This window comes from Macaca thibetana, chromosome 19 (genome assembly GCF_024542745.1).
Source record: "Macaca thibetana thibetana isolate TM-01 chromosome 19, ASM2454274v1, whole genome shotgun sequence".
Classification (NCBI taxonomy): Eukaryota; Metazoa; Chordata; class Mammalia; order Primates; family Cercopithecidae; genus Macaca; species Macaca thibetana.
Window position 1 is genome coordinate 37,000,317 of NC_065596.1, and position 27,125 is coordinate 37,027,441.

At 40.9% G+C, this 27,125-nt stretch overlaps 1 protein-coding gene and 1 long non-coding RNA gene across 3 annotated transcripts; one reads left to right on the top strand and one right to left on the bottom strand.

The window, feature by feature from the left end:
* Positions 1 to 1,095: 1,095 nt before the first annotated feature.
* On the bottom strand, positions 1,096 to 2,813 carry LOC126943280 (uncharacterized). The gene is made up of 2 exons (XR_007721728.1): positions 2,574 to 2,813; positions 1,096 to 1,370 (listed from the first exon to the last, which is right to left on the bottom strand). It is a non-coding gene; the product is annotated as an uncharacterized LOC126943280 (long non-coding RNA).
* A 177-nt stretch (positions 2,814 to 2,990) lies between these two features.
* Positions 2,991 to 22,122, top strand: ZFP28 (ZFP28 zinc finger protein). 2 transcript variants are annotated; one of them, XM_050771686.1, is made up of 8 exons: positions 2,991 to 3,338; positions 3,736 to 3,827; positions 10,713 to 10,839; positions 11,014 to 11,109; positions 12,171 to 12,334; positions 12,979 to 13,093; positions 13,422 to 13,517; positions 16,637 to 22,122. In XM_050771686.1, exons 1-8 carry the CDS (start codon positions 3,131 to 3,133, stop codon positions 18,343 to 18,345), a joined length of 2,607 nt encoding a protein of 868 aa, XP_050627643.1. In that variant the 5' UTR covers positions 2,991 to 3,130; the 3' UTR covers positions 18,346 to 22,122. The 2 variants fall into 2 exon arrangements, with proteins under 2 accessions (XP_050627643.1, XP_050627644.1); XM_050771687.1 differs by lacking the exons at positions 2,991 to 3,338; positions 3,736 to 3,827 and adding an exon at positions 6,686 to 10,466.
* The last annotated feature ends 5,003 nt before the right edge of the window (positions 22,123 to 27,125 follow it).

The following is a 27,125-nucleotide window of genomic DNA, read 5'->3' on the forward strand; positions in this document are numbered from 1 at the left end:
CAGGGAGATTATTCATCTTTCTTGTTGGTTTTTGTTTTTCAAAAAGTTATAGTTTTGGGTTTATAAAAAAGCACAGTGTAACTCCTGGTGGTTAAGGTGAGAAATTTTGTCATCTTCCTGCTGCATCAGAACTTAATAATGAAATGATTCTTGTAGCTCTCTAAAAATTTGGATATATTGAGAATTTTTTCTTCGTAATTCTTTAGTGTGTTTCTGTTGCTTCTCTGCTAAATATGAACAAGGACACATATAGCTCCATATAATAGGAAAACAGCATATAGCAGTCATATGAGAATAAGTGACTGCTACAATAAAAATATTGTCAACTCTGTCAATAAAGAAGATTTTATTGCCTTCTCAAGTAACAGCTTCCCATGTAGGTAGGTGGCAGGTCATGGCAAGAAGACAGCTGTGCTCCATGTCATCAAAGGACCTGGTTCCTTCTATGCCATTTCTCCATCAACTCAGGATGCTGTCTTTATCCACATAGGTGATGCCTCTATGTTCCAGAACATGAAAGTATTCTGACATATCTTCCTTGGATATGACATATTTTTCTAGGTATTGCTGGACTATGTTTATTGTCACTTTAGGTAGGATTTTAATGTGTATGTTGTCATTGAAGATTGGCAATTCTTTCCCTATTTAAATTCTTTCCCTACTGTCCTTGTCCAGTTTTGGTATCAAGGGTGTCTAGTTTTTAAATTCTCCAGTGTAGTTTTATAGGATAGGGATTATCTATTGCTTTGGTATTCACAGAAAAGCCTCAGAACTTATTTAATGATTTTCCATTTCTTCTTGAGTCAGTTTTGGTACTTATAATTTTCTCTCTGGTAAACCCTTGCATGTTTTAAATATATTGAGATAAGGCGATCATAGTATTTGTAAAATTCTAAAAATTTCTGTGATTATGTTCACTTTTTCATTTCTAATACTATTTATTTGGTTCTTTATTTCTCTTTTTTTTTCCTGCTAAGCCATCTTTAGCATAACTGTCATCCTCATGATGTCAAGGTGGCTGTTTGTGGCGGACCCTATCCCTGTTGGACTGAAAAAAGGATGACAAACATAGGAATAAAGACAAAGACAAAAGAGTATATTTGGAAGAAGGGATATGGGGGCTCCTTGCTTCTAGTGAACAAGGGCCCTGAGCTTTTACAGCCCTTCATATTTATTAGGTAGAGTGAATAGGGAGAAGCGGGGGTGGTTGTCGGTCGGTAGCTTGATTTACAGCAGGCTTGCAAGACTGCATTCTTCAAACAATAGGCTCTAGATGTCCCATTAGATAACCTCAAGGAGCATGGCGCCAGGAAGTGATTGCCTTCAGCAAACTTTCTGGTGGCAGGCACAGAAGCAAGTTTGCCCACATTCTGCATTCATGATAAACAATTTGCTGTTTGATCATATAGCCTCCAGTGGAATGTTGAGTTAGTCACAATCCCTTTGCCAGGTCTCTACAGCTGTTCTACCTGTTGACATCCTGTGTCATACCCAAGCAGGAAGAAGGTTGTGTGAAATGACAACAGGCCAGAGTTACACGCCAGCTGTGTCTCTCTCCACACAACCACCAAACCCCCAGCAAATCTGTACTTAAATTTCACTGGTTACAGAGCCACTACTCCTTACAAGGAAACTGGGGAGGTGAGCATTATAAGCTGGACAGGTGGCCACTTGAAGATCATCAGTGTTCTGCTGCAGAAGGAGTGCAAAATAGACACTGGAGAGACCACCAGCAGTGTCTGCCACAGCTATTACATGGCTAGGTCCACCTGACTCTGAAACTAAGCCTTTTCTATGAGACTGAAGTGTTTTGAAGAGAAATGCTGGGCTTGTCCTTTCTGCTGCTTGTGGCTTTCAGTCACCCTTGGATTCAGAGATAGAAGTCATCTTAATTCTATCACTGAGACCAGGAAACCTGACGGAAATCAATTCAACAGTAAGGAGACCAGGCGTCCAGTGTGACTGGGCATGCAGGGGTCAGTGCATCTGTGATGACTGGTAACAGCATCACTGCCTGTGAACCAACAAGGCCCTTGGCTCCCAGGATGAAGCTCTCCAGCTCTGACAAGGCCCCTGGGGGAGAGACCGGTCCTAAACATGTACAAGAATAAATCCATCAGTTAACTTCAGATCGTGATTCACACAAGAAGGGAACTTCAAGAGGTCGCCAGGGCTGGTATTTTTGAAACGTTAGGCAGCCCTCTCTGAGGCGATGACAAGTGAATGGCATAAAGGAGCCAGCCCTGACGAAAATTTGGGGTTAGACTATTCCGACCCAGGACGTGCAAATACATAGGTTACAAAATGGAAAATGGTATTTTGGAGGATGGGAGGCCCGTGTAGCCAGAGAGAACGGGAGGTGGTGAGGGCGCACCCAAAATCAATCCCACAAGCTCTCTACATCTTTTCCTAGCCCACACACATGCCCCATCAGAGTCATCCTCCGGACTCCAGAGGCACCCAGGATTGCCTTTCCCTTCCCCGTCGGCAGTGATGCTCCCGCAAGGAGCTGACACCCAGGCCCCACACCTGTCACAGCCAAGCACCCTTTTTCTCCACAAGCCCCTCCTCACCCGGCCTGCCGCTGCACCTACGCGACTCCCAAAAGCCTTTGGGGCGTGGGTGTGTAGTCAGGGCGGCCTCTGCTTCCGGCCACACCGAGGCCCGGCGTTGGCGACCAACCACTTATGCGGCGCTGCGGTCCAGGGACAAGTGGGAGCGACCCGCAGAGGGCAGGACTGACGGGCGTTAAGTAGGCCCGGGGCCAAACCGTATCTTGCAACAGGAGCTCCGAGGACCGCCGCTTCTCTCCCTGCTTGGGACTACGCTTCCCAGCGGGCGTTGCGCGGAGGTCCCGCCCACTTCCGGCGGCGCTGGCTGCGCACTGGGAGCGGGTCGGGCCAGGCTGCGCTTGGCGGCGGGGAGGGGCGGGGCAGCGGGGAGGGGTAGGGAGGTGTAGGGAGGGGCGGGGCGCGGCCGGGGGCGGGGCGGCTCCGCGGCGCGGCCCCGTGGATGCCGGGGCTTGGGGGAGCGCGCGCGGGGCTGTTCGCTGGGCGTGGCGGGCGGGTGTGGCCATGGGTGTGGGTCTGTGAGGGACCGGCCGGGAGGGCGTCGCGCGGCCTCGGGTGACATGCGGGGGGCGGCGAGCGCGGGTGCTCGCGAGCCGACGCCGCTTCGGGGTAGAGGCGCCCCCCGCACAAAGCCCCGGGCGGGCCGAGGCCCGACGACAGGGACTCCAGCCACCTTGGCCCTCCCTGCCCGGGGAAGGCCGCGCTCAAGGAATGGCCTCGCAACCAAAGGCCAGCGAGGAGCGGCCACTACGGGGCCTGGGCACAGAGGTGAGAGTGACAGGTGTTTGGGGCCGGGCGGACAGGGACGAATTCATCTCGGGATGAGATCTGGGAGGGGGTTGGGCTCTCGGGGACCAGTTGCTGGAGAACTGTGCCCCTGGTCTTTGAAGCTGGTGGAGCGGGGGAATCTGAAGATTTGGAAGCTCAACTGACTCAGAGCGCCAAGCCGCGGTAAAAGGGTGTTTACTTTCCCAGGGTGACTCTAACTGGACACTTTTCCTCTTTTCGTGCTCCCAGGGAGAAAAAAAAAAACTATCTCTACGTTGTGGTAGTTCCTAGGCAGGGTAATGACCTGATCCCACCTGCTCATGCAGGAAGGGACGTTTCTAGGCTGGTGATTTGGGACTGTGTAGACCTGGTCTCTAGCTACTCCCTTCTCTTCCAGCTCTGCCTTCCAGGGACACTGCTCTTCCCAAGGAGAGAAACCAGAAGCTGGAGGCTGCGGGGACAGGAATTGAACCTAAAGCCATGCCCCAGGTGAGTTGGCATTTCATCTCTCGTCTCTGAAATGCAGTCTTGCTTTTCGGGACTTAATGTTGTTTATTTTCTTGAAATTTTTCAGTTTAAGAGACCTGTTTGGGTGCGGGTTTCTATTTCTTCACATTCTAGTGAAGTGATGGGCTACAGGGAAAAGTTTAAGCTGCCCAGGGCCTCCATGCCTGCTGCTGCTTCATTCCAGTCAGCCTTCATTCTTGATTGATGAAATGAGTCAGTTCTCCCTCGTACCGCTTTTCTCAGAGGCACTCTGATGAAGGAAGTGTGCTCCTTGAGGAACACGGCAGACCCTTCTGCTATACGTGGTTTGTTCGGTGACCACTTTGTGCCAGCCACTGGACAAACCAATAGCTAAGCCCCATTCCCTGCTCTGGAGCTCACAGCCTGTTGACCCAATGTCAAGGAAACAAGCAAGATTCTAGAATGTGATCATCCTTGGGCCAAGTATTGTGAGCGAGGACTACAAGGCGCTCCTGGCTTCCAGCCTCTTGTAGCGGAAGGGTAGGCGTATTTACCAAGGAGGTGATTTTTGAGCCTTGCCTTGAAGGGAGAGAAGATGTTTGGGAGGCACAGTAAAGACAACATTTTAGGGAGAGGAGGTGCAATATGAAAGGCTTTCTTTTTCCCACTTGACTTTGTGGCTTTAAAAAATGCCAATAAATAGTTGTGTTTGTTTCTGTTGGCTGTGTCCCATAAATATCATAGCTAGCTCATTAATAGATGAACCATTTCACTTCCACTGGGGCCTCAAAAAATATATGTACAGATGATTCAGCTTCCGGTTGACCTGCCCAAACTGCTCTTAAGCGGGTTACTGTGATCTTCACATTACCAGATGCAGTGCTCAATTCTTAGTCTTTTTTGACCATCATTGGGATTTGAAATAGCTCAGAGTTGGCAAACTTGTGCTGGATGAGGGCACAGCAGAAAATATGTTAGGCTTTGAGAGTCTCTGCTGTGCCTACTCCTTTCTGCTCTTATAGAGCTAAAGTAGCCAAAGAATGAATGGATGGGCTGTGTTCCAGTAAAACTTGACTTACAAAAACAGGTGGCTGCCAATCCCTCAAATAGTTCATCCCTGTCCTTCAGTAGGCTCCCTTTTTCCCTTGGCTACTAGGATCCCACACTCATCTGACTTTCATCTTCCTGACTTCTCAGTTTTTGCCACAGTTCTTACTCACCTTCCTGACCTGGAACAGCGTGTGCCTCAGCACTCTGCTCTTGGCCCTTTCTTTGTTGTCTGCATGCTGTCTCCTGGGGATATTAGCCTGTTCCTTGTCTGTAAAACCTACTCACATGGTGCCTCCTCCCAAATTCACATTGTGAGCCCAAACCTCTCCTCTGAGCTGCGGGCCTGTGTATCCTGCTCCACTCCTCTGCCTGAGTGTCTAACAGGTAACTCAAGCCAGCCTGTCCAGACCCGAAGTCCTGAGAGTCTCCCATAAACCAGCTCCTCCCACAGCTTGAGTCCTAGTCAGTGGCCGTTTCATCCTCTCAGTTACTCAGTCCAAAAGCCTTATCATTATTGTCTCATTTCTCTCCTTCTCCTTCCATATTTGGTCCTGTTGCAAATCCTGTCAGTTCTATTTGCAAATTATGTGCAAAATCTGGCAGTTTTCATCACATCTGTCACCACCAGCAGGTCCAAGTCCTCCTATCTCTTACTGTCAGCTTCTTGACTGTGCTTCTGGGACCTCTTGCTTCTGCTCATGCTCCCCACAGCCCCTTCCCTATGAGCAGCCAGAAAGGTCTATCCAAACATGTCACCTTGTGTCACACTTCGTAGGCAAGGATTTGGGGCAGTTTTGCCTAAATGTTTGATACAGAAAATATTTGGTGGATGAATGTTTGAATATAGTCTTAAAGTTCTCTTGTGGCCAGTGTTTTGATATTTAGTGTAGTGTTAGAATAGTCATTCTTATACCTGAAAATGTGCTTCTTCCCTGATTTTGTTTTTCTGTTTTGTTTTTTGCTTTTAGAGACAGGGTCTCACTCTGTCACCCAGGCTGGAGTACAGTGGCACAGTCATAGCTAATTGCAGCCTCAAACTCTGGGCCTCAAGCAATCCTCCCATCTTGGCCTCCTAAGGAGCTGGAATCGTAGGTGTGAGCCACCATGCCCAGCCCCTGATTATTTTGTGAATACATTCCTAGAAGTTTTTCTTTCCTCGTGGATTAAGGTTTCCTAAGCTTATGTGAAATCAGAATACTTCTAAAATTATTATTTTGGATAGAACAGCAGTGGTGCCTCAAAAGCTGTAATTCATGCTTTGTAAAATGCATGCTTTGAAAAAATGTACACTTCATGAGGAAAAATAGTTATTACCAAATAAATGTTTATTCATATGTTTCAAAAGTTAACTGAATTGAATTGAAACAAATCTTTTTAGTGTATTTTTTCTATAAAGTACTTCCTGTTCATTCTTTTCTATGAAATTTCAACAGAAATATTTTTCTGTAAGTGTAAAGTTGCTTTTATTTTTTGTTGGTTTGTATTCTTTTAATGTCTCTATCTTCGTGTGTCTGTGTGTGTGTTTATATATTATATGTATATATGTATGTATATATTATGTAATATATGTATATATAATACAGAATATATGTAATGTGTTTACATATATAATTATATATATTTTATATATAAACACATGCATACACACATATATACATATAAATTATACACATAATACATACATATATAATATACATACATATATTATATATAATATATATTACATCTATTATATATTATATGTATATGTATATATACTTTTATATATGTATATGTATATATAATTTTTTTTAAGGGATGGGAGTCTCACTGTTTTGTCCCAACTGGAGTATATTGGCTATTTTCAGCACAACTGTAGTGTGCTACAGCCTCAAACTCCTAGGGTCAAGGAATTCTCCTGCCTCAGCCTTCTGAGTAGCTGGACCTATAGGCATGTGCCACCATACCCAGTTCATATGTGTATTAAGATGAGTTAACTTACATCAGATGCCTATATCAGGAGTAGATTCTGTGCCTGTATAATGTTTTCTCTGTGGTATAGTGTAAAAATGTGAAACCCGTTTTGAAGTCTGCATATTTATGTTGCAGCAACAGGAATAAGAACAGGACCTGCACATTTGACAGTGTTTTGTCTCCATCTAAATTAAGTAGGTTGATGGAGACATCAGTTAGGGAAAGTTCTTTTTATTTTTATCTGAAAACGTGTTTTCTCCTGGAACTTGTTTCACTATCAGGGTGAATGGATACTAAGTATTACTGCTATTATCAGAGTGGAAAGTTTTAATAGAAGTAGAATGGCAAAGTGGTCAAAGGTCATGGACTAGGTTCACATGCTAGCTCTAGCATCTAATCACTGCATAACCTTCAGGCAACTCAAGTGACCACATTTTCTTCATCTATAAAATGAGGAAAATAATTAGACCTGCCTCAAGCAGTTCTTGTAAGGATTAAGTTGTGTATAGTGCCTGAAACGAGGTACGTGGCACACAGTAAGGACTTACTAGTGTTAGCTGGCAGCATCCTCATGTCACCATGACGGTTTTAGAAATTTACAGGCAAGACACTTAGATGGCGTACTTTAAAAAAAAAGTGTGTAATATAGGACAGAACTGGGCAAATTATGGCCTATGGGCCAAATCCAGCCCACCATCACCTCCTTTTGTGTGGCCCACAAGCTACAAATGAGTTTTACATTTTTCAGTGGTTGAAAAAAATCAAAAGAAGAATACGTGAAAATTAAATGAAAGTCACATTTTGGTGTCCATAAAAAAAACTTCATTGTAGCACAACATACTTGTTTGTTTATATATTATCTGTGATTGCTTTTGTGCTACAGTGGCAAAATTGAAGAGTTGTGGCCGAGGCCATGTGGCCCACAAAGCCTAAAATATTTACTTTCTGGCTCTTTACAGAAACACTTTGCTGACACCTGAAGTGGAGGTTAAGAGCATGGACTGTGGAGTCAGACTCCTGGGTTCAAAACCCAGCTCTACAGTTGACTGACTGTGATCCTGGGCATGTTACAGCTCAGTATTTCCTCATCTGTAAAATGGGAATAGTAATAGTACTGACTATTAGGATCATTGTGAGGATTAAATAAGCTAATATATAAGTATATAGAATAGTGTCTGAAGTGTTGTAAGTACTTTCAGCTATTGTTATTGCTGTTATTTACAGTAAAAGACATTTTTAAAACAAAAGTCATTGATTCTGTACATAAAGAGCTGTCCGAAAAAAACAGAAAATGTCTTAGGAGGATGTATGTATGTTGCTAAAGTTGGGTCCCCGTACATGATTAAATTGAAGGCATTTAACAAACCACTGATACAAAAGCAGATCACTAATGCATAAACAGGATCAACCTGGGAAACTAGGGTTGATTCTTCTTGGCAAGCAAATAAGTTCCTCTTCTTTTATGCCAAGATGCTTCAACTTGCAAAATTATTGCTGAGAGCTGACCAGCATTTGTTTTAGACTAGCTTGCTTAGGTAGCCATATTAGTGTGTCTTTTGCTCAAGGACATTAAGCAGTTCTTGGCTGTTTCCTGCAAGTATTACCTGTGGTTTACACTGCAGGGGGCCTTTCAGTCCCCAGCTTAGGAGATTTCTCTATCATGAGTTTACCATCGAGAGTGTAGCTCTGCAGTTGACTGATTCCACTACCTCTGCAGTTGATCTTCACTCAAATCGGGATATCACTTACAAAACCTTTTTGACCTATCTTTACACAATTCAGTTAAAAATGTCCTTAAAGTTTGGTAGCAGGTTAAAGAACATGTGATTGTATATTATTCAGCAGAAATTCAAACCTCAAAGGGACTTTTGTTTCTAGTAGAATAATGTGAATCTTTAAAAGGTTCAGCTTTTGGTTGGTGGTGTGGTTTGTTAAGTGAGGTATTTAAATTAGGTTTTGTGTAGTCAGATGCAGCATGGTGAGGGACAATCAGAGCAGAATGGCAAAAAGATTATTTATTACTCGCAGATTCCAGAGAACGGTGACCAGCACACCTTGCAGGGCTTACTGGAAGGGCCCAGAGACATTCAAGACACACATGCCCAGCCAAAGGGTGGGGACCAAGAGGGAGGGAGGGACCTGTGGGCTGGAGCTTTTATTGGGGTCCAGGGCATCATCTAGGTGTGTTTTCCAAGACAGGGTTGGCTTGGATACTTTGAAGGGAGCTCAAGGCTCAGTAAGGGAACTTGAAGTTTACATTATCAGGTTCACCAGGCTTCATGCAGACGTACAGTGGTCAGTTCATAGTATGGGGCCTTTTCTATCTAGAACATACAAATGGGGACTGGGCGAGGACTGCCTGAAAACATATAGGTCAAGGGTGACAAGCAGAGGGAGCATCCCTATGAATGAGAGTTATGACAGTCAGCATCATCATAACTCATGTTCACTGCATGCTTCCATTGTGCCTTGCACGTTCTAAGTGCTGTGTATGTATTGCCTCATTTAATCCAAAATGTAATCTATAAGGTTGGTATTGTTGCCTTTTCCATTTTATAGCTGGGGAACTGAGGCACAGAGGCATTAGGTAACCAAGTGAGGTTTCGTAATTCAGCTTTTGGGGTAGTCCAACTGTTTTTCATGTTCATTTAAGTTTAGACTTGGAAAATCTCACAGCTGCTAGTCATTTAAATCTGCCTTCTGTTAGCCACAGGTTCCTGGGATTAGAGTTGCAACTGAATAAATGTTTAAAATACATTGGAACGTATCAGAGTTGTAGGCTGAAACTGTAAAACTACACTGCATAAAAATCTGCCAGCAGGAGCTGAGCAGCCCATCTTGCCCGTCGGTCAGGAAAATCTTGCTCATGCCGAGCTGTTAGCAAACGTGCTCCTGATAGCCCCTCATAATGCGTAGCTTCTCCAACACGGCACCTTGGTTCTTAAAAGCATTTCATTAATTTAAAACATTATAGTGTTTTTCATTCTTATTACATATTCATTTTAGAAAAAGAATATTGCTAGATTTTTTTAAATGAACCTCTACTGAACACTAACAGTAAAAATAGAAATTCTTAGAACCCAGTTTAGTCATGAATAATATTGATGCTTTGAGGTTCATCTCAAGTTTATTGCCCCATTCTTATGCTGCTTCAGGCCACTCAAATGTCTCCATGCTGGACAGTGCTGTAGTACCTATTGTGCATAGAACAAGTTAGTCTTCGTTATTTATAGTTTTGAATTGATGTCAGGGGTTTTTCTTGAGGCTGCCTCCTTTCACTCCACAAAACTGCAAGTTCTCCAAAGGCAGGGGCTGTCTCCATATTTTTCTCTTTTCCCTGGAGTTTAAGACAGAATGAGGCTAGCTGTATAATACCTAACTAGATCTCCAGAGTACTGAGTTTACAGTCTCTTACTCAAAATGAAGACAAGGAATCTTTAGACCCCTATATTCGTTTGTTAAGGCTGCCAGAACAAATACCACAGAGTGGGTGTCTTAAACAACAGGAATTTCTTTTCTCAAGGTTCTGGAGGCTGGAAGTCCAAGATCAAGGTGCCTGCAGGTTTGGTTTCTCCTGAAGCCTCTCTCCTTGGCTTGCAGACGGCCGTCTTCTCCCTGTGTCCTCACGTGGCCTTTTCCCTGTGCCTGCACACCGTGGTATCTCTTCCTATTTTAATAAGGACACCAGTCAGATTGGGTTAGGGCCCCACCCATATGACCTCATTTAACCCTAATTACCTCTTTGAAGGCCCTGTCTCTAAATACAGTCACATTCAAAAGTGCTGGGGAATAGGACTTTAATGTAGGAGTTTTGTCGGGGGACACATTTCTTTCTATAACAGCCCCCCAGTCATGTCGGGGCATGAGCACTGGTTGAGCAAGAACATGGTTATATCATTTCAGGGCTTGGTGACATTTGGGGATGTGGCCGTAGATTTCTCCCAAGAGGAGTGGGAGTGGCTGAACCCCAATCAGAGGAACTTATACAGGAAGGTGATGTTGGAGAACTACAAGAACCTGGCATCGCTGGGTAAGGGCTCCCACTCCTTTTTCCACCCCTCACCCTACCCACTTCCTTGACCTAGAAGCCTTTCATGCCTTTATCACCAAGACCTGCACTGCCCTCTCGCGTCAAGCCAAGGGGACTGCATCTCAGTCTGGACAGCCACACAGTATGTGACCAGGTTGTTTTTTATGTGTCTAGGACTTTGTGTTTCTAAGCCCGATGTGATCTCCTCATTGGAACAAGGAAAAGAGCCTTGGACAGTGAAGAGAAAAATGACAAGAGCCTGGTGCCCAGGTGAGTGTGGGAGAACCAGGTAGGGTGAGGCCACTGCTGGTCACAGTTCAGCTGCCTCAGACACGCAGCATCTTCAACAGACTCTTCCTAAGCCTCTTGCAGTATCTGTTATTTATACTATTTGGGAATACAGAAATTTCAACTACATCTTTTATTTCTAGAACAGCAGATTATTAAGTAAGACAAGGAATTAGAATTATAGATTTCTTTCAGAGGTTTTATCCTAATAGGAAATGGTAACAGTTTCTAAAGAACTGAGAATCTTACAAGGTTTCTTTGTTCAATTCACATTTAAAGGAAACGCTTGCATTGACACCAAGACAAGTTACTGACAGTTATAAATTAAAGTGACTCACATGGGTCAGTATATGGCATCAGAGAACAAGAATGTTTGTGTGAAGTTTCCAATTTAACATCATATGAAATCATATACTTCGAGCTAGTTTAATGACATAAAACTGTTTTTTCTTCCTGCAGATCCTTCATCTCTTGTTGAGACTAGTTAATTATGAAGACTTACATTTTTAAGGCCAGGATCTGGACTTTTATTAGTTAGCATTGTAATAAAAAAAAAAAAAAAAAAGGAGGTACGTAGAGATAGAGATGAAATTTTTGCTAGGTGAAATGGACAGTGAAAAAGAGTTGACTTAAAGCTGAAATAAGGATCATATAGCAGTTTTTTTCTATAGCCTCCACTTTCTCTTTATATTAGACATTTTATCATACATTTTTTTTTGTGAGCTCCCTTATCTCTTGATTTTTAATTGCTTTTTCCAGTCTTCTGCTAAAAACATAATGTGAACTCTTGTTCAGCTTTTAGGTGGGAAAGGTCTTATTGTGTCCTTTAGGACTATGGCTACACAAATTTAGGAATGTAGGGTTGGTTGAATATTGCTAGTAATATAAGAAAGCTTTCAAAACGATTTGCTTTTCATTTTCTTCCATAAAAATAAGTGACTATCATATGCTTTTTTGTGGCTTTTAATTTAATGGTTACATTTTGGAATTTTTCTTCATACTAACACGATAAAAGATATATTCGCCTTCTTTATATCTTTCAGACTTGAAGACTGTGCGGAAGATCAAGGAGTTACCTCTCAAGAAGGACTTCTGTGAAGGAAAGCTATCCCAGGCAGTGATAACAGAGAGACTCACAAGCTATAATCTGGAGTACTCCCTGTTAGGGGAACACTGGGATTATGATGCTCTGTTTGACACACAGCCGGTAAGTCAGAAGACACATTTCAGGCAAGAGGAAGTATCCTTCATGAGGAAACTCTTCTTGAGGGAAGAGACCATGACTACAATAACTATAGGAGAAGTTTTCATTTGAATACAATACTTCTTATAGACAGATTATCCCCTCAGAACAGAGTGCCTAATCTCAATACACATAAGAACAGTGGAGGGGGAAACTGAGTTGTAATGAATTACAAACAAATCTGTCAAGGTAAGAAATGTTTGACTTGGCGATGAATGTAAGAAAGCTTTGAGCAGAATATCGACCCCTCCTTTTCATCAAAGATTTCATACAAGAGAAAAACTCTGTGGACTTGTTGAATAATTTGCATGAATATGGGAAAGCCTTCCGTCTGTGTTAAAAGGTTCATACTGTGTGTAAGTTCATACTGTGTGTAAGTATGACAAACTCTCCATAGCAGAAAGTTTCTCCTATTTTTCTGTGTTTTTCCCCAAACATATATGCTATAACTAAGCCCTATCATTATGTGACCTGGTGTACCAGAACTTAAGTTGCAGTTCTTGGTATGGAGTGCCTTTTTTGCAGTGTGTGGACACAGTCCATCCCACTGGGACCAGGTGGGTTCATGAACATGGTTTGATTTAAAAAACGTGCTTTTACCATTGCAGGGCTTGGTGACTATCAAAAACCTGGCTGTTGACTTCCCCCAGCAGCTACACCCAGCTCAGAAGAATTTCTCTAAGAATGGGATATGGGAGAACCATAGTGACCTGGGATCAGCAGGTAAGGATGTCCTTCTCCCATATCTGAATCTGTCATTGGGTACCTCCATTTTCAAACCAGTTTTGAATTATGGAGGAGGGAGGGAGTGTCTTCTGACGTGCTGGCCTGAATTTTTGTTGTGGATTCCTAAGACAAGAATTTGGCATTTGTAGAGGTGAAAGATGGTGTCTTTGTTATGCTTAAAGCGTTATCTTCTGTGTCTTTCAGATCCTACTCACCTGTTTTACTGCTTCTTTCAGCAGTAACACTTTTCTATCAACAAGGAGTGGTTCTCAATTTTAGGATGGCAAGAGTATTGGCCAAACCTCCTCTCTTTTCACTTTTGCAGGACATTGTGTGGCTAAGCCAGATTTAGTCTCTTTACTACAGCAAGAAAAGGAGCCCTGGATGGTGAAGCAAGAACTGACAGGAAGCCTGTTATCAGGTGAGTGCAGGAGAGCCTAATGTGGAAAAGTCACTGTGAGAGAGAGCAGAGCTTTTATTAAAAAGGTTGCATCCTCACTAATATACAGTAGGAAATTTTACCAGGCTCTCCGGGTCTGGAAAGAAAATTGAACTCCAGGATTTCCAAATAATTCTTTCCTCCTCCTTTGCCCCCTTCTCTCCAGTAACTCCCATTTCCCTGAAGTTCCTTTTTTTCTTGACCACTGGGACATTTATCATCCACTCACTTCCTTAAATGAGGAACTGGGATGTGTATCATCTACTCACTTCCTTTTCCGGACCCTGATGCACTTTTGAGCTGACTTCCAAAGGTTTTCTCTTCTATGGTTAAATAGCCTATTATTTTCATCATGCATCCATTCCTGTGAGAACCTCCAATTGAAAGTTATGTGACTGAGCCACTCTGCTGAGTATTGGCAGGTGATTGGAAACGGAGAATTACGCATAAATGTAAACCATCAGTGAATTACTGTAATGGAAAGGATAACACATGTTTATGGATAGCTTGCATGAAGTCAAGTTTGCAGAATTTCAAATAGGGCATTACAGAGACAAAGGAGATGTTGTTCCCAATGGCTTCTATGTTTTAGTAGGACAGGTGGGCAGAAGTTGAATTGCAAGAAGGCGGAAGTAAAGGATCTTTTCCTCTTGATACACAACGGAAAGAAAGGAAATTTCCATAGAAATAATGGTTTGTAGAAAATGTAATGGTTTAGTTTGGCAAAAGAATAGAAAACCATGACCTTATCACAACATACACCTTAGACCCATTTAAGTTAGGATAAACACATTTTTCACATAGTAGAAATTATAGTGTACATTCAGTTATGCATTCACATGTTTTTCATGTAGATTCCACATTGTATATGTCATTGCTCAGTTAGGTTGCTTTACATTTCTTAGTGTTAAAGATAGAATAGATTTTTCAAGTTAAGTGAAAACTACACATTTTGGGGACTGCTGTATTCCTGGATATGAGCACCTGCTGGGCTCTGAGAGTTGTTTGTTTTTGGTGACTAGCAACAATTAGATGGATGAGTTTAATTGCATCTTGAAAGCACTGGTTATTTACATGAAAACTTGCGCTCATTATTTGTTGAAAGATTATACACTAAAATTTTTATGAAAGAAATTGAACATTTTTTTGTAAATTTGGTTTTTCTCTTTATCTTTTTGTAAAATGTCTGTCATTCATACCCAGTTCACTTGTGTGTTAAATATTTTAACAGTCTCAGTGATTGCTATGTATATAAGCATACTAATTCTGTGATATATTGTCTCAAACTATTTTTCACCTATGGCAATAAGAGTTTTTATTTTAATTAGGTCTTTTAAAATTATGGCATGTAAAATTTTTCAGTTTTTATATAGTCCAGTGTATTATTTCTAATGTGATTTATCCTATTTGTGTGCCTAACAACTTAACACACATAGTTCTACTTCATTTTTAATGACTATTTAGTATTATAACATATGAATATACATAATTTATTTAAATTATTTACTGTTGAGGATATTTAAACATTTAGGAGGTCTTCTCCAGTTTTTACCTATAATCGACAGTGGTCCAGTTTGTATGTATCTTCTTGCTTACATGTCAGAATATTTCTTCAAGATATATGCTTGGAAATGAATCTGCATGGTCAAAGCATACATATTTTTAAAGTGTCATAGATATTTTGCTGTACCATTGGTAAAGAATATATGAGAATACTGTTTCTAGACATCATCACCAATATGGCTATTTTGTAGTTTAAAAATAATTTTGCCACGCTGCTAGATGAAAAATGTTTTATTTAATTTGCATTTCCCCAACTACTTATGATGTTGAGAATATGTGCACTTAAATCTATTTAGAGTTTGTATTCTATTCATAGTCTGTTTATACTCATTACTCACATTTCTATTGGTTGTATATTTTCCTATATTTATGCAACATTGATATGAATGCTTTTTTTTATAAGTTTGATAAAATTTTCCCCCAATTTTCTGTGGTCTAGAAGTTTGCAAATGGTATTTCTTACTATATAGTAGCTTAACTTGGGAGTTATCTTCATTTATAGAAGCATGTACTTTGTTGGTTTTTTCATTTGTTTCACTCCTAGATTTTAAAAAATGAATAGATGTCCCATTTGAATAATATAATACATTTGTTTGACCTTCTGTAACTTATTATTTCTCTCTCCTATATCCCCTTCCTTCCTTTTCTTTCTTTCCTTCTCATTTTCCCCTTCTTTCCTTACCTTTCTCTTATCTTCTGTATTTTGCTGTGTGGTCTGTTTTATTTTACATTATTTTTTACATGTTTGTTTTATTTTACATTTTTTTACGTTTGTTTTATTTACATATTTTTATTACAGAAAAGGACACATAAAATTTAACCATTTTAAAGTGTACAATTCAGTGACAGTATGTGAGGTGATATGTTAATTAGCTTGATTGTAGTAAACATTTCACCATGTATGAGCATATCAAAACATTTTATACCTTAAATATATACAATTTTTATTTGTCAACTGTGCCTCAATAAAGCTGGAAAAATATTTATTGCCCAAAAAAGAGAAAATGCAAGGCTTCATTGTGGAATGGCCAGAGAACTGAGGATGTTTTCAGGCTTGTGGAAGTAGCCACGAAAATGTGAAAATTATTATTATTGTTTTTTGAGTCAGAGACTGGCTCTGTTGCCCGGGCTGGAGTGCAGTGGCCTGATCATAGTTTACTGCCACGTCAACCTCCTAGGCTCAAGCAATCCTCCTGCCTTTACCTCCTGAGTAGCTGGGACTACAAGCACATACTACCATGCCTGGCTAATTTTTTAAAAAGTTTTTTAGAGATAGGGTCTTGCTATGTTGTGGAGGCTGGTCTTGAACTCCTGGCCTCAAGTGATCTGCCTCAAGTGATCCACCTCAGCCTCCCAAAGCATGGGGATTACTGGTATAAGCCACTGTGCCTGGTCCTAAATGTAATAGTTTTTAGAGGTGTAAAATGTATGTTGATGAATTCACCAATCAGTGAATTAATTCACTAGTTTTCCTTTTGGCAGATTTCTTTTTCCTAGCACATGAAAAAGGAAATGTGTGTTTTCTTGGTATCTTTCAGGCCAGCGATCTGTACGTGAGACCCAGGAATTATTTCCAAAGCAAGATTCATATGCTGAAGGAGAAACAGACAGAACCTCAAACACTAAACTTGAGTGTTCCAGTTTCAGAGAAAATTGGGATTCTGACTGTGTGTTTGGAAGGAAGCTTGCAGTAGGTCAAGAGACACAATTCAGGGAAGAGCCAATTAATCATAACAAAACCCTCTCTAAGGAAAGAGAACGTACGTATAACAAATCTGGAAGATGGTTCCATTTGGACGATTCAGAAGAGAAAGTTCATAATTGTGATTCAATTAAAAATTTTCAAAAAAGTTCAGTGGTAATAAAACAGACAGGCATCTATGCAGGAAAAAAGCTTTTCAAGTGTAATGAATGTAAGAAAACTTTTACCCAGAGCTCATCTCTTACTGTTCATCAGAGAATTCATACTGGAGAGAAACCTTATAAATGTAACGAGTGTGGGAAGGCCTTTAGTGATGGCTCGTCCTTTGCCCGACACCAGAGATGTCACACTGGCAAGAAGCCCTATGAGTGCATTGAGTGTGGGAAAGCTTTCATCCAGAACACATCCCTTATCCGTCACTGGAGATACTATCACACTGGGGAGAAACCCTTTGATTGCATTGATTGTGGGAAAGCCTTCAGTGACCACATAGGGCTTAATCAACACAGGAGAATTCATACTGGAGAGAAACCTTACAAATGTGATGTATGTCACAAATCCTTCAGGTATGGTTCCTCCCTTACTGTACATCAAAGGATTCATACTGGAGAAAAACCATATGAATGTGATGTTTGCAGGAAGGCCTTCAGCCATCATGCATCACTCACTCAACATCAAAGAGTACACTCTGGAGAAAAGCCTTTTAAGTGTAAAGAGTGTGGAAAAGCTTTTAGGCAGAATATACACCTTGCCAGTCATTTAAGGATTCATACTGGGGAGAAGCCTTTTGAATGTGGGGAGTGTGGAAAATCCTTCAGCATCAGTTCTCAGCTTGCCACTCATCAGAGAATCCATACTGGAGAGAAGCCCTATGAATGTAAGGTTTGTAGTAAAGCGTTCACCCAGAAGGCTCACCTTGCACAGCATCAGAAAACCCATACAGGAGAGAAACCATATGAGTGCAAGGAATGCGGTAAAGCCTTCAGCCAGACCACACACCTCATTCAACATCAGAGAGTTCACACTGGTGAGAAACCCTATAAATGTATAGAATGTGGGAAGGCCTTTGGTGATAACTCATCCTGTACTCAACATCAAAGACTGCACACTGGCCAAAGACCTTATGAATGTATTGAGTGTGGAAAGGCATTCAAGACAAAATCCTCCCTTATTTGTCATCGCAGAAGTCATACTGGAGAAAAACCTTATGAATGTAGTGTGTGTGGCAAAGCCTTTAGTCATCGTCAATCCCTTAGTGTACATCAGAGAATTCATTCTGGAAAGAAACCATATGAATGTAAGGAATGTAGGAAAACCTTCATCCAAATTGGACACCTTAATCAACATAAGAGGGTTCATACTGGAGAGAGATCTTATAACTATAAGAAAAGCAGAAAAGTCTTCAGGCAAACTGCACACTTAGCTCATCATCAGCGAATTCATACTGGAGAGTCGTCAACATGCCCCTCTTTACCTTCCACGTCAAATCCTGTGGATCTGTTTCCCAAATTTCTCTGGAATCCATCCTCCCTCCCATCACCATAGCCTCAAGACGTCATTTCTGTTTGAGTACTCCAGCAGTTTAAAACCCCATCTCCCTGCCCTTTTGTTTTATTTTTGTCCCTTATTAGTTTGTTCTTCACATAAGTGTAAATGTAACTTATTCACTCCTCTTGTAAAACTTAATAGTTTCTTTAATTGGTTAACGCGTGAGATGTGCTCAGCACAATGTCTGGTGCATATTAAGTGCTCAGTAAACTTAGCTCTTTTAAAAACGTTGTATTTGAACATTGAAAAGTTACAGTAGTCAGCTCTGATAAAAAACGATGCAGTAGGATGAGGGTAGGAAAAAGTACATTTTAGATCAGGAACAGCGTTCTCCAGTAGTGGGTGAGATTTTGCCTTTGTTGGTTTAAAACTTGATTCTATAATGCCGAGTTAGTTTTGTGGCTTTCCATCTGACCCTGTGTGAATGTAAGGTGATGTGACCTTGTTGGTGAGAAAATTAAACTTTACATTTGACTTGATTTGTTTTAGAAAGTCTAGGGACCATGAATGAATAGGCCGCCTGGGACAAATGAATTTTAAAAATCAGAAAAAAATGCAAGATTTATATGCATAAAGTTAAAACAACTGACATGTTACTCAAGAATTAGAAAACTTTGCAAGATTTGACCTGTTTAAAAATCACATTTATAAATGAACTATATTAAAACTTTTAAGGAACCATTCATTGTGAGGTAAATTGATCCAGAGTAGGGGTCAGCAAACTATGACTCATGGCCACAGTCTCACTGACTGTTTTTGTATGGTCCATGATCTAGAATTTTAAAAAAATTTAAAGGGTTGAACAAAGTGAAAAGAATATTTTCAACATGAAAATTATATGAAATTTAAGATTTGGCGTCTGTAAATAAAGTTTGGTTGGCTTCAGCCACACATTGATTTATACCTTGACCTTTATACTGGGCTACAGCAGCAGAGTTGAGCAGTGGTGACAGGAGATCATGTGGCCTGCAGAGCCCAAATATCTACTGTCTGATCCTACACCGAAAATGTGTGTGATCCCTGCTGTGGAGCAGAGGTTATCAAACTAAAGCTCATGGGCCAAATCCTGTCTGCTGCTTGTTTTTGTAAATAGAGTTTTATCAGACCACAGCCATGCTTATTTGTTTAGCTATTGACTATGGCTGCTTTAGACAACTGTGACAGACTGTATCGCTCGCAAAACTTCAAATATTTCCTGTCCTTTAGCAGGAAGTTTGCCAACCTCTGCTCTAGAGAAAAATGTATAAAAGATTCTAATTTTATGAGGGTAATACAACTCTCACATCAAAAACAAGAAAACAAATGATAAAGGAACTCATTTATCAATAGAGGTGAAAGGAAATTATTAAACTATATTGAAAAGTAAAGATGTCAATAAAAGGAGAAATAATATTTTTCTAGAAGAAATAATATTGCTCAAATGTTTGTAAATTATAATTCAGTCCCAGTAAGATGTATTTACTTTGACGGTAACAGGGAAGTATAATTAGGCAAGAATAGCAAGAATTTTTTGTTTTTTGAGATGGAGTTTCACTGTGTTGCCCAGGCTGGAGTGCCAGTGGCACAATCTCAGCTCACTGCAACCTCCGCCTCCCAGGTTCAAGCAGTTCTCTGCCTCAGCCTCCAAGTAGCTGGGATTACAGGCACCCGCCACCATGCCCGGCTAATTTTTGTATTTTTAGTAGAGATGGGGTTTCACCACCTTGGCCAGGCTGGTCTTGAACTCCTAACCTCGTGATCCACCCTCCTTGGCCTCCCAAAGTGCTGAGATTACAGGTGTGAGCCACCATGCTTGGCCAAGATTTTTTTTTTTTTTTTTTTAAGAGATGGAGGCCTCACTCTATCCAGGCTGGAGTGGAGTGCAGTGCTAAGATCCTAGCTCACTGTAACCTTAAATTTTTTTTTTTTTTTGTAGAGACTGTGTCTCATTTTGTTGCCCAGGCTGGTCTTGGGCTCCTTGCCTCAAGTGATTCTCCTGCCTCAGCCTTCCCCAAAATTTTTGAAATAGATCTCTTTGCATATGAGATTTTGGTATATAATAGCAGTGTTATTTCAATGTCGGGGAAATGATGTTTTGACAATTTTATCCACCCTCTCCAAGAAAAAAGTTAGAAGCACATTTACACCTTACAGAGAAATATGCCTATCGTATTTGACATATCTAATCATAAAATAACATGTTAGAGGCAAATGTAGAAAAAGGGAACCTTTTATCAAGTAGGACATGGAGTCCTACAAGCCATAAAGAAATCGAGAACAAGTTGGGCTATGCAACGATCTAAAACTTCAGCATGGTGAAAGGCACCAAAAACTCATAAAAGACAATCGAAGGCAAATGTATGCAATTTAGAGAAAACAACAGAATGCTGTTACATATACAGAGCAGTGGGGAACAACTGGCCATACACACTTGTAGGCAAATCACCCTGAAGAATCCAAATGAATAAAGAAAATTCGTGAAATTCTTAACCTCATTAATCAGAAGAATATTAATGAAACCGCATTTTCCTGGCTCTTAGGTAGATTACAATACAAAATTTGGATAATATCCAGGAATGGTGTTACTGTGGGAAAACAGGTCCTTGATCATTATTAGCAGTGTCACTTCATCCCCTATCTCCTTGGGTAGCATGACCTACCAACATAAATGTGAGGTTTTTTCAAACAGTAATTCCAGATCTAGGAAGTTTATCCCATTGGAATAGATAGGTAGATATAAATAATGTTTTCTTGTAGAACTGTCTTAATTATGACAAATAGGAATTCAGTGCCCTGCCAAGTGGATTGATTAAACTGTAGTTACTCAGTACGGTGTTGTGCAGTTAGTAGAAAGCAGTTAAGCTCTACATATACTCCTGTGGAATGGCATCTACAACATATTTAATGAAATATGTGGTTTACAGAACCTTACATGTAAAATGATCTAGTCAGAGTCAAAATTAATACTGAATATATATGTGTGTATGAACACACATATGCACAGCCTCAGTATATATGTTGAAATCTGGTTTTGTCTTTAACACACAGACTTTTCCTAGCATTTTGTGGGCCCTTTCCCTCTCTTCATTCTGTATTGTTCTGGTGAACTGTCAGTGACATATGTTCCAATTAAGCCAACCAGATTCATTCTCTCTATTTTGATTGAAAGACACTGGGACAGGAACAGGGCCAATATTCAGCTTTATGAACCAGTATGGCCAAAATGGATGTTCTGTTTTAGTCAATATCCATTTTGATTGATGGGACATTTTTGTACCTGCTGTGAAGTTTGTGGGATATGACTCCTAGGCTGGAATTTGTTTGAATTAAGTCATCCTTCGGCAGCAACTTAAGGATTCCTCCACCTGTCACTGAAATCCATTGGGATGATTCCTGCTTTCTCACATCCTGGATTTGAGTTCAGTTCTTTGAATCTGTGAACTACCTGGTATTCTAATATTTCTAATTTTAAGTTAGAGTCAAGTTCTTTGGTTCTCAAGCAAAGAGAGCTAGCCAATACAGAAATTTATACTACAGAATGATTACTAGGCTGTAGAGAAGCAGAGTGTTCAAGATGGATGTCGAGTGAGACAGATCAAAGCACAGGTAAATTCCTAATCCTATTTTGTGCTGTGAAAGGATATTCATGATATAGCAGAATTCTAAGCCCACTGTGCACTAGGGGCTGGATAGCTCCTACCAAAAACAAAGGTATTGAGGAATACTACTCCCAAAAGTATATATGATACCTATTTATAATGAAATTGGGTAATTAAATTTCAAGGCTACTTGAAATTCTGGCCTTAAGGAATTGAATCATTACCTGTATGTCTGTGTTGGCAAGAATCTCATACTCCTTCTAAGCATGGGGCTGCATTTGCTAAAAATCAAAGGCAGCAGTAGATGCAGTTATTTGCTCAATGATGATGCTTACTGAATTCACAACCTTGTCACTTCTGTTAAGCTATGAGGGAAATATTGGAATTTGAATTACTGGGATGAGACTAACAAGGAGGATTCAAGGATCTTAGAAAACATCGACCCTCTCTTGACTCTCCCTCTCAACCGTTAAGCAACCTCCCCACTGATTCTACTTTCCATGCTTCCCTTGTAACTGGAAACTTCTTTCTCTCCCTCCTTCCTTCCCTCCCTCCCTTCCCTCTCTCTCTTCTTTTCTCTCTTTTCTTTTATTTTTCTTTCTCAGCGTCTTGCTATCCCCCAAGCTGGAGGGCAGTGATGTAATCATGGCTTGCTGCTGCCTTGACCTCCTGGGCTCCAGCGTTCCTCCCACCTCGGCCTCTTGGAGTAGCTGGGACTATAGGCGTGTGCCACCACACCCAGAATTTTTAAATTTTTTGTGGATAGATGGTTGTGCCATGTTGCCCAGGCTGGTCTTGAACTCCTGGGTGCAAGTGATCTGCCTGCCTCGGCCTTCTGAAGTGCTGGGATTACAGGTGTGAGACACCATACCCAGCCTGTGACTGAAAACTTGATTGTCCCTTTTCTCACATGGTCACCATTATTGCTTGGCTGGTAACCAAAATCAGAGCTTAATATGACCTGTAGTTTGAAATACAGGAAGTTAGGAAGGAGATTAATCTCACCCAGAAATATTTAATTTCCTTCATTATTGTTATAACATCAAAAATCTAGGGAACATTGTTGGAAGTGTATTTTGAGGATTAGAAATTACTTTGCATAATATATATGGACTGAAAGAATTCAGAAGTTCATAATGCTGGATTGGATCATTTAGGTCCATGCCCTTCACTCATCTGCAAGTTCCCCTGTCAGGGCCCAATAGCCTTTCCATATTCCTTTGACATGAAAGAAGCACTGAAAAATATCCCTCTACCTCCTCCTTTAGGTGTGGAGAGTTTTCATGAGTGATTACATTTGAAAAGGGTATCCGATTTCTGTAGAACTGTGGCATTTGTAGAGGCTGGATTACGGGGCAATCATTAACTATGAGAAGAAAGTAAAAAGTTGTAACAAACCTCAGAACTCTAAGAGTGTTCTGATTTCTGATATTTCCACTGTAATTAAAACAAATTGATCCCTAGCATTGAAACTGCACTAGCCGGGCGCGATGGCTCAAGCCTGTAATCCCAGCACTTTGGGAGGCCGAGACGGGTGGATCACAAGGTCAGGAGATCGAGACCATCCTGGCTAACACAGTGAAACCCCGTCTCTACTAAAAAATACAAAAAACCAGCCGGGCGAGCTGGCGGGCGCCTGTGGTCCCAGCTACTCGGGAGGCTGAGGCAGGAGAATGGCATGAACCCGGGAGGCGGAGCTTGCAGTGAGCTGAGATCCGGCCACTGCACTCCAGCCTGGGCGACAGAGCGAGACTCCGTCTCAAAAAAAAAAAAAAAGAAAAAAGAAACTGCACTAAGGTTTTATTTTAATTAAAAACACTCCATGGCATGGCATCCAAATCTCACACTGACTTAAATCAGTGGCAGGGGACTGGGCACTCCTGAATGACTGTAAAATTTCTATGAACAATTCCATGGGAATTCGAAAAAGACTTGCATTTATGCAGAGTGAGGGCTTATGGAAGAATTCTTATATAAGCGTAGCTTAGAACAAGGTCTATTGAGACCACAAATGCACACTGTGGCTATTTTCCCAGGTCCTGGGTATGCATTTGTTAATGATATCTATGATGTGTGACCAGATGACACCAAAAGTTTGTCTTTTCTGTTGTCTAGAATTGATCCTGGGATGTGTCTGCCCAGGCACCATTGCTTCCAGTTTTGTCTATCAGATGAATTTTCTTCAGTGTGGTGTGAATAGAAGCAATATGCCACTCGGGGCTTGGTTTTTAGGAAAAAGATGTTCTGTCCCGACGGAAGAATCATCTTAATCATATGGAATGGCAAAGCTGAAAGATAGAACTCTGTTTCCCTAAATCACTATTTGGAGGAAAGCTCCCCAGTCATCAAGGAACACCAGCAATGATTATATGAGTGAGAAATAAACTTATATTGTATTAAGGTAATATTTGGATTTCAATTGTAATAGCAGCTACTATAATTCTGATCAATATAATACCTTTGACTAATGATAGAATTCCTATTTTCCCTCACTGAGTCATAGAGTAGGAACTGTGATGGTGTGTTAATTGCTTGTTGTTATAACAAATTATCCCCAAAGCTTAGTGGCTGAAAACAGATAGATGTTCATTACATCAATTTCTTTGGGTAAGGAATCCAGGCACAGCTTAGTTGGGTGCCTGTGGCTTAAGGTCTCTCAGAAGGCTACAGTCTAGCTGTTGGCCAGTGCTGCAGTCATCTGAAGATTTCGTTAGAGGATAATCAGCTTTCAAGCTCAAGTAAGTGGGCGGGACTCAGTTCCCCACAGGCTTTGGCTGGACATGTTTGTTCCTTTCCATGTGGGCCTCTCTGTAGGGCAGCTTACAATATGGCAAGTGGCTTCCTTGAAAGTGAGTGAGCAGCAGAGGATGCCCAAGATAGAAGATGAAGTCCTTTTGTAACCTAATATTAGAAGTGATATCCCCTCATCTTTGTATTTGGTTAATTAGGAATCACTAGGTTTAGCCTACCTTCAAGGGGAGGGGATTACAAAATAGTTTGAATAAGAGGAGGTGGGGAACTTTGAGAGGCATCATAACGGCTGTCCACCACAGTCTTCCCTCTGTCCCCACATCCCAGTGATTCACGTCCCTTCCACGTGCAAAATACACTCACCCCTTTCAAGGCCCCTCTCAGAGGCTCACCTCATTACACAATCACCTCAAAGTCAATAATCTTGTCATCTAACATAGGTACAGGTGCTAATGAGGTCCACAAGATATACTTTCTTAAGTATGGGTATTGATCTGCAGACCTTTAAAGAAAATAAAGAACAAGTTATGTGTCTCCCCTCCTCCACCACCCCTAACCAACACAGTGGAGCCACTGCTCCATAGCAATTCTGAAATCTAGCCAGACAAATGTTTGGAAATTCCTTTATTAGGTCACAAGGCCTGGGATAATTATCCACCATCTGAACTCTAGGTTCTGCCCTCTGAATCATCCTTTTTTCCTGAAATGCATTTGCAGCTCAATAGTTTCTTAGCTTGCTTACTAGAGTTTTAGGAATCTAGTGGCGGCTCTTCATTTTGTGCTGTCTCTGTCCCTCTCACTCCAGTTGGCAGAGTTTCTGCTGATTCTTCTGAAAATGTTGTGGGCTTCATGAGAACCTCATTGGGGTTCACTGCACAAGCCAAAAGCCACAGCCACAAATCTGAGATAAGCTTCTTAGAGGCCTCATTATTTGAATAAGAGTGTCTGTCAGGTCGCCTTTATCTCTTTACAGAGCCTCTGTGTGGTTAAATATACTCTGAGATACAAGCTTTGGTCTTTCTGAGGTTCTGGATTTTACAGACATGCCCTTAGTTGTTTATCTAGACCAGTTTTCCTACCAGTAACTTGGATTTCATTTTTGCTTGGAAGCCCTTTCTTGCTTTTAGCATTGTTTGCCACCTACAGAGGTTAATAATTTTCAAAATCCTAATGTTCTCTTTGTTAAGTTATTCCCTCAATTTATATCTCTTCTTTTGCATGTTTCTGTAAGCAGCAAGAAAACAATAGCAACAGGACGTTCAACACATTGCTTGAAAATCTTAGCTAGGTCACTCAGTTCTTCTTCCTGCATTAGCTGCAAATAACAGGCTGCTAAACTTTCTCCCATTACATAACAAGGACCTTCTTTCCTCCAGTTTTTAATGTAGTATTTCTCACTATCCTTTTAGCCTTCACCAGCCCTTAAGACTCAAAATTTCTGGACAGTCCCTTTTCTATACAAGTATTTGACAAACTCCAAGCATCCCAACAAAGGCTTTAGCATTACCTGCCTCAGTGAGACACGAGTTGGAGATTGAGTTCAACACAGTGAACTGCCTACTAAAAACAAAATTCAGACAGACTTTTTGTCTGTAGAGACAACAGAGTCTCTACAGTGTGTTACTCATACAATAAGAATTATTAGGTATGTGAAAACGTAAGCCACATTCAAGAGAAAAAAGCAATACCAATCCTTAAACATTGGAATTTGCAAGAATTGCAAATTGGAATTAACAAGAATAATAAGGCCCCTATTATAATTATTCTGAATGATATAAAGGAAAATGTGCTATTAATGGATAAGCAGATGGGAATTTCAGCAAATGAGTAAATCAATTTGAAAATGGGAATTCTAAAACTGAGAAATACAATGTCTGAAAGTAAAAATCCACTGGATAGGTTTAACAGGAAATTTGAGGTGGCAGAATAGTTAATGAAGTTGAATATAGATAGAAATTATTTAATCTGAAACAAAAAGGATGGAAAGAAATTAGAAGGACTGAATAGTGCTGGTGATAATGTCAAAAGGCGACTTGTGATAATGCTTTGTGTTCTCTGATCTTCCTAGATCTGTGGTTTGGTGTTCGTTTTCTTGCTTTTAGAGACAAGGTCTTGCTTTGTTGCCCAGGATGGAGTGCAGTGGCAGGATAACGGCTCGCTCAAGTGATCCTCCCACCTCAGCTTCTTGAGTAGCTGGGACTACAAGTGCACAGCATCACACCCAGCTAATTTTTGTATCTTTTTAAAAGATGGGGTCTCACTGTGTTGCCCAGGTGGTCTCAATCTCCTGGGTTCAAGCAATTCTCCCACCTTGGTCCCCCAAAGTGCTGGTATTACAGGCATGAGTCACCACACTGGCCTGGTGTATGTCATTAACTTTAGAAAATTCTCAGTCATTATTCAAATATTTTCTCTCCTTTCTCTCTTCCCCTCCTGGTATTCCAGTTA

Bases quoted from the DNA above. Each gene is read 5' to 3' on its own strand.
- ZFP28 (XM_050771686.1), top strand. From the start codon at position 3,131: ATGCGGGGGGCGGCGAGCGCGGGTGCTCGCGAGCCGACGCCGCTTCGG. The intron at 10,840-11,013 runs GTAAGGGCTCCC...TTATGTGTCTAG, and splicing joins CAAGAACCTGGCATCGCTGG to GACTTTGTGTTTCTAAGCCC. The intron at 11,110-12,170 runs GTGAGTGTGGGA...TATATCTTTCAG, and splicing joins GACAAGAGCCTGGTGCCCAG to ACTTGAAGACTGTGCGGAAG.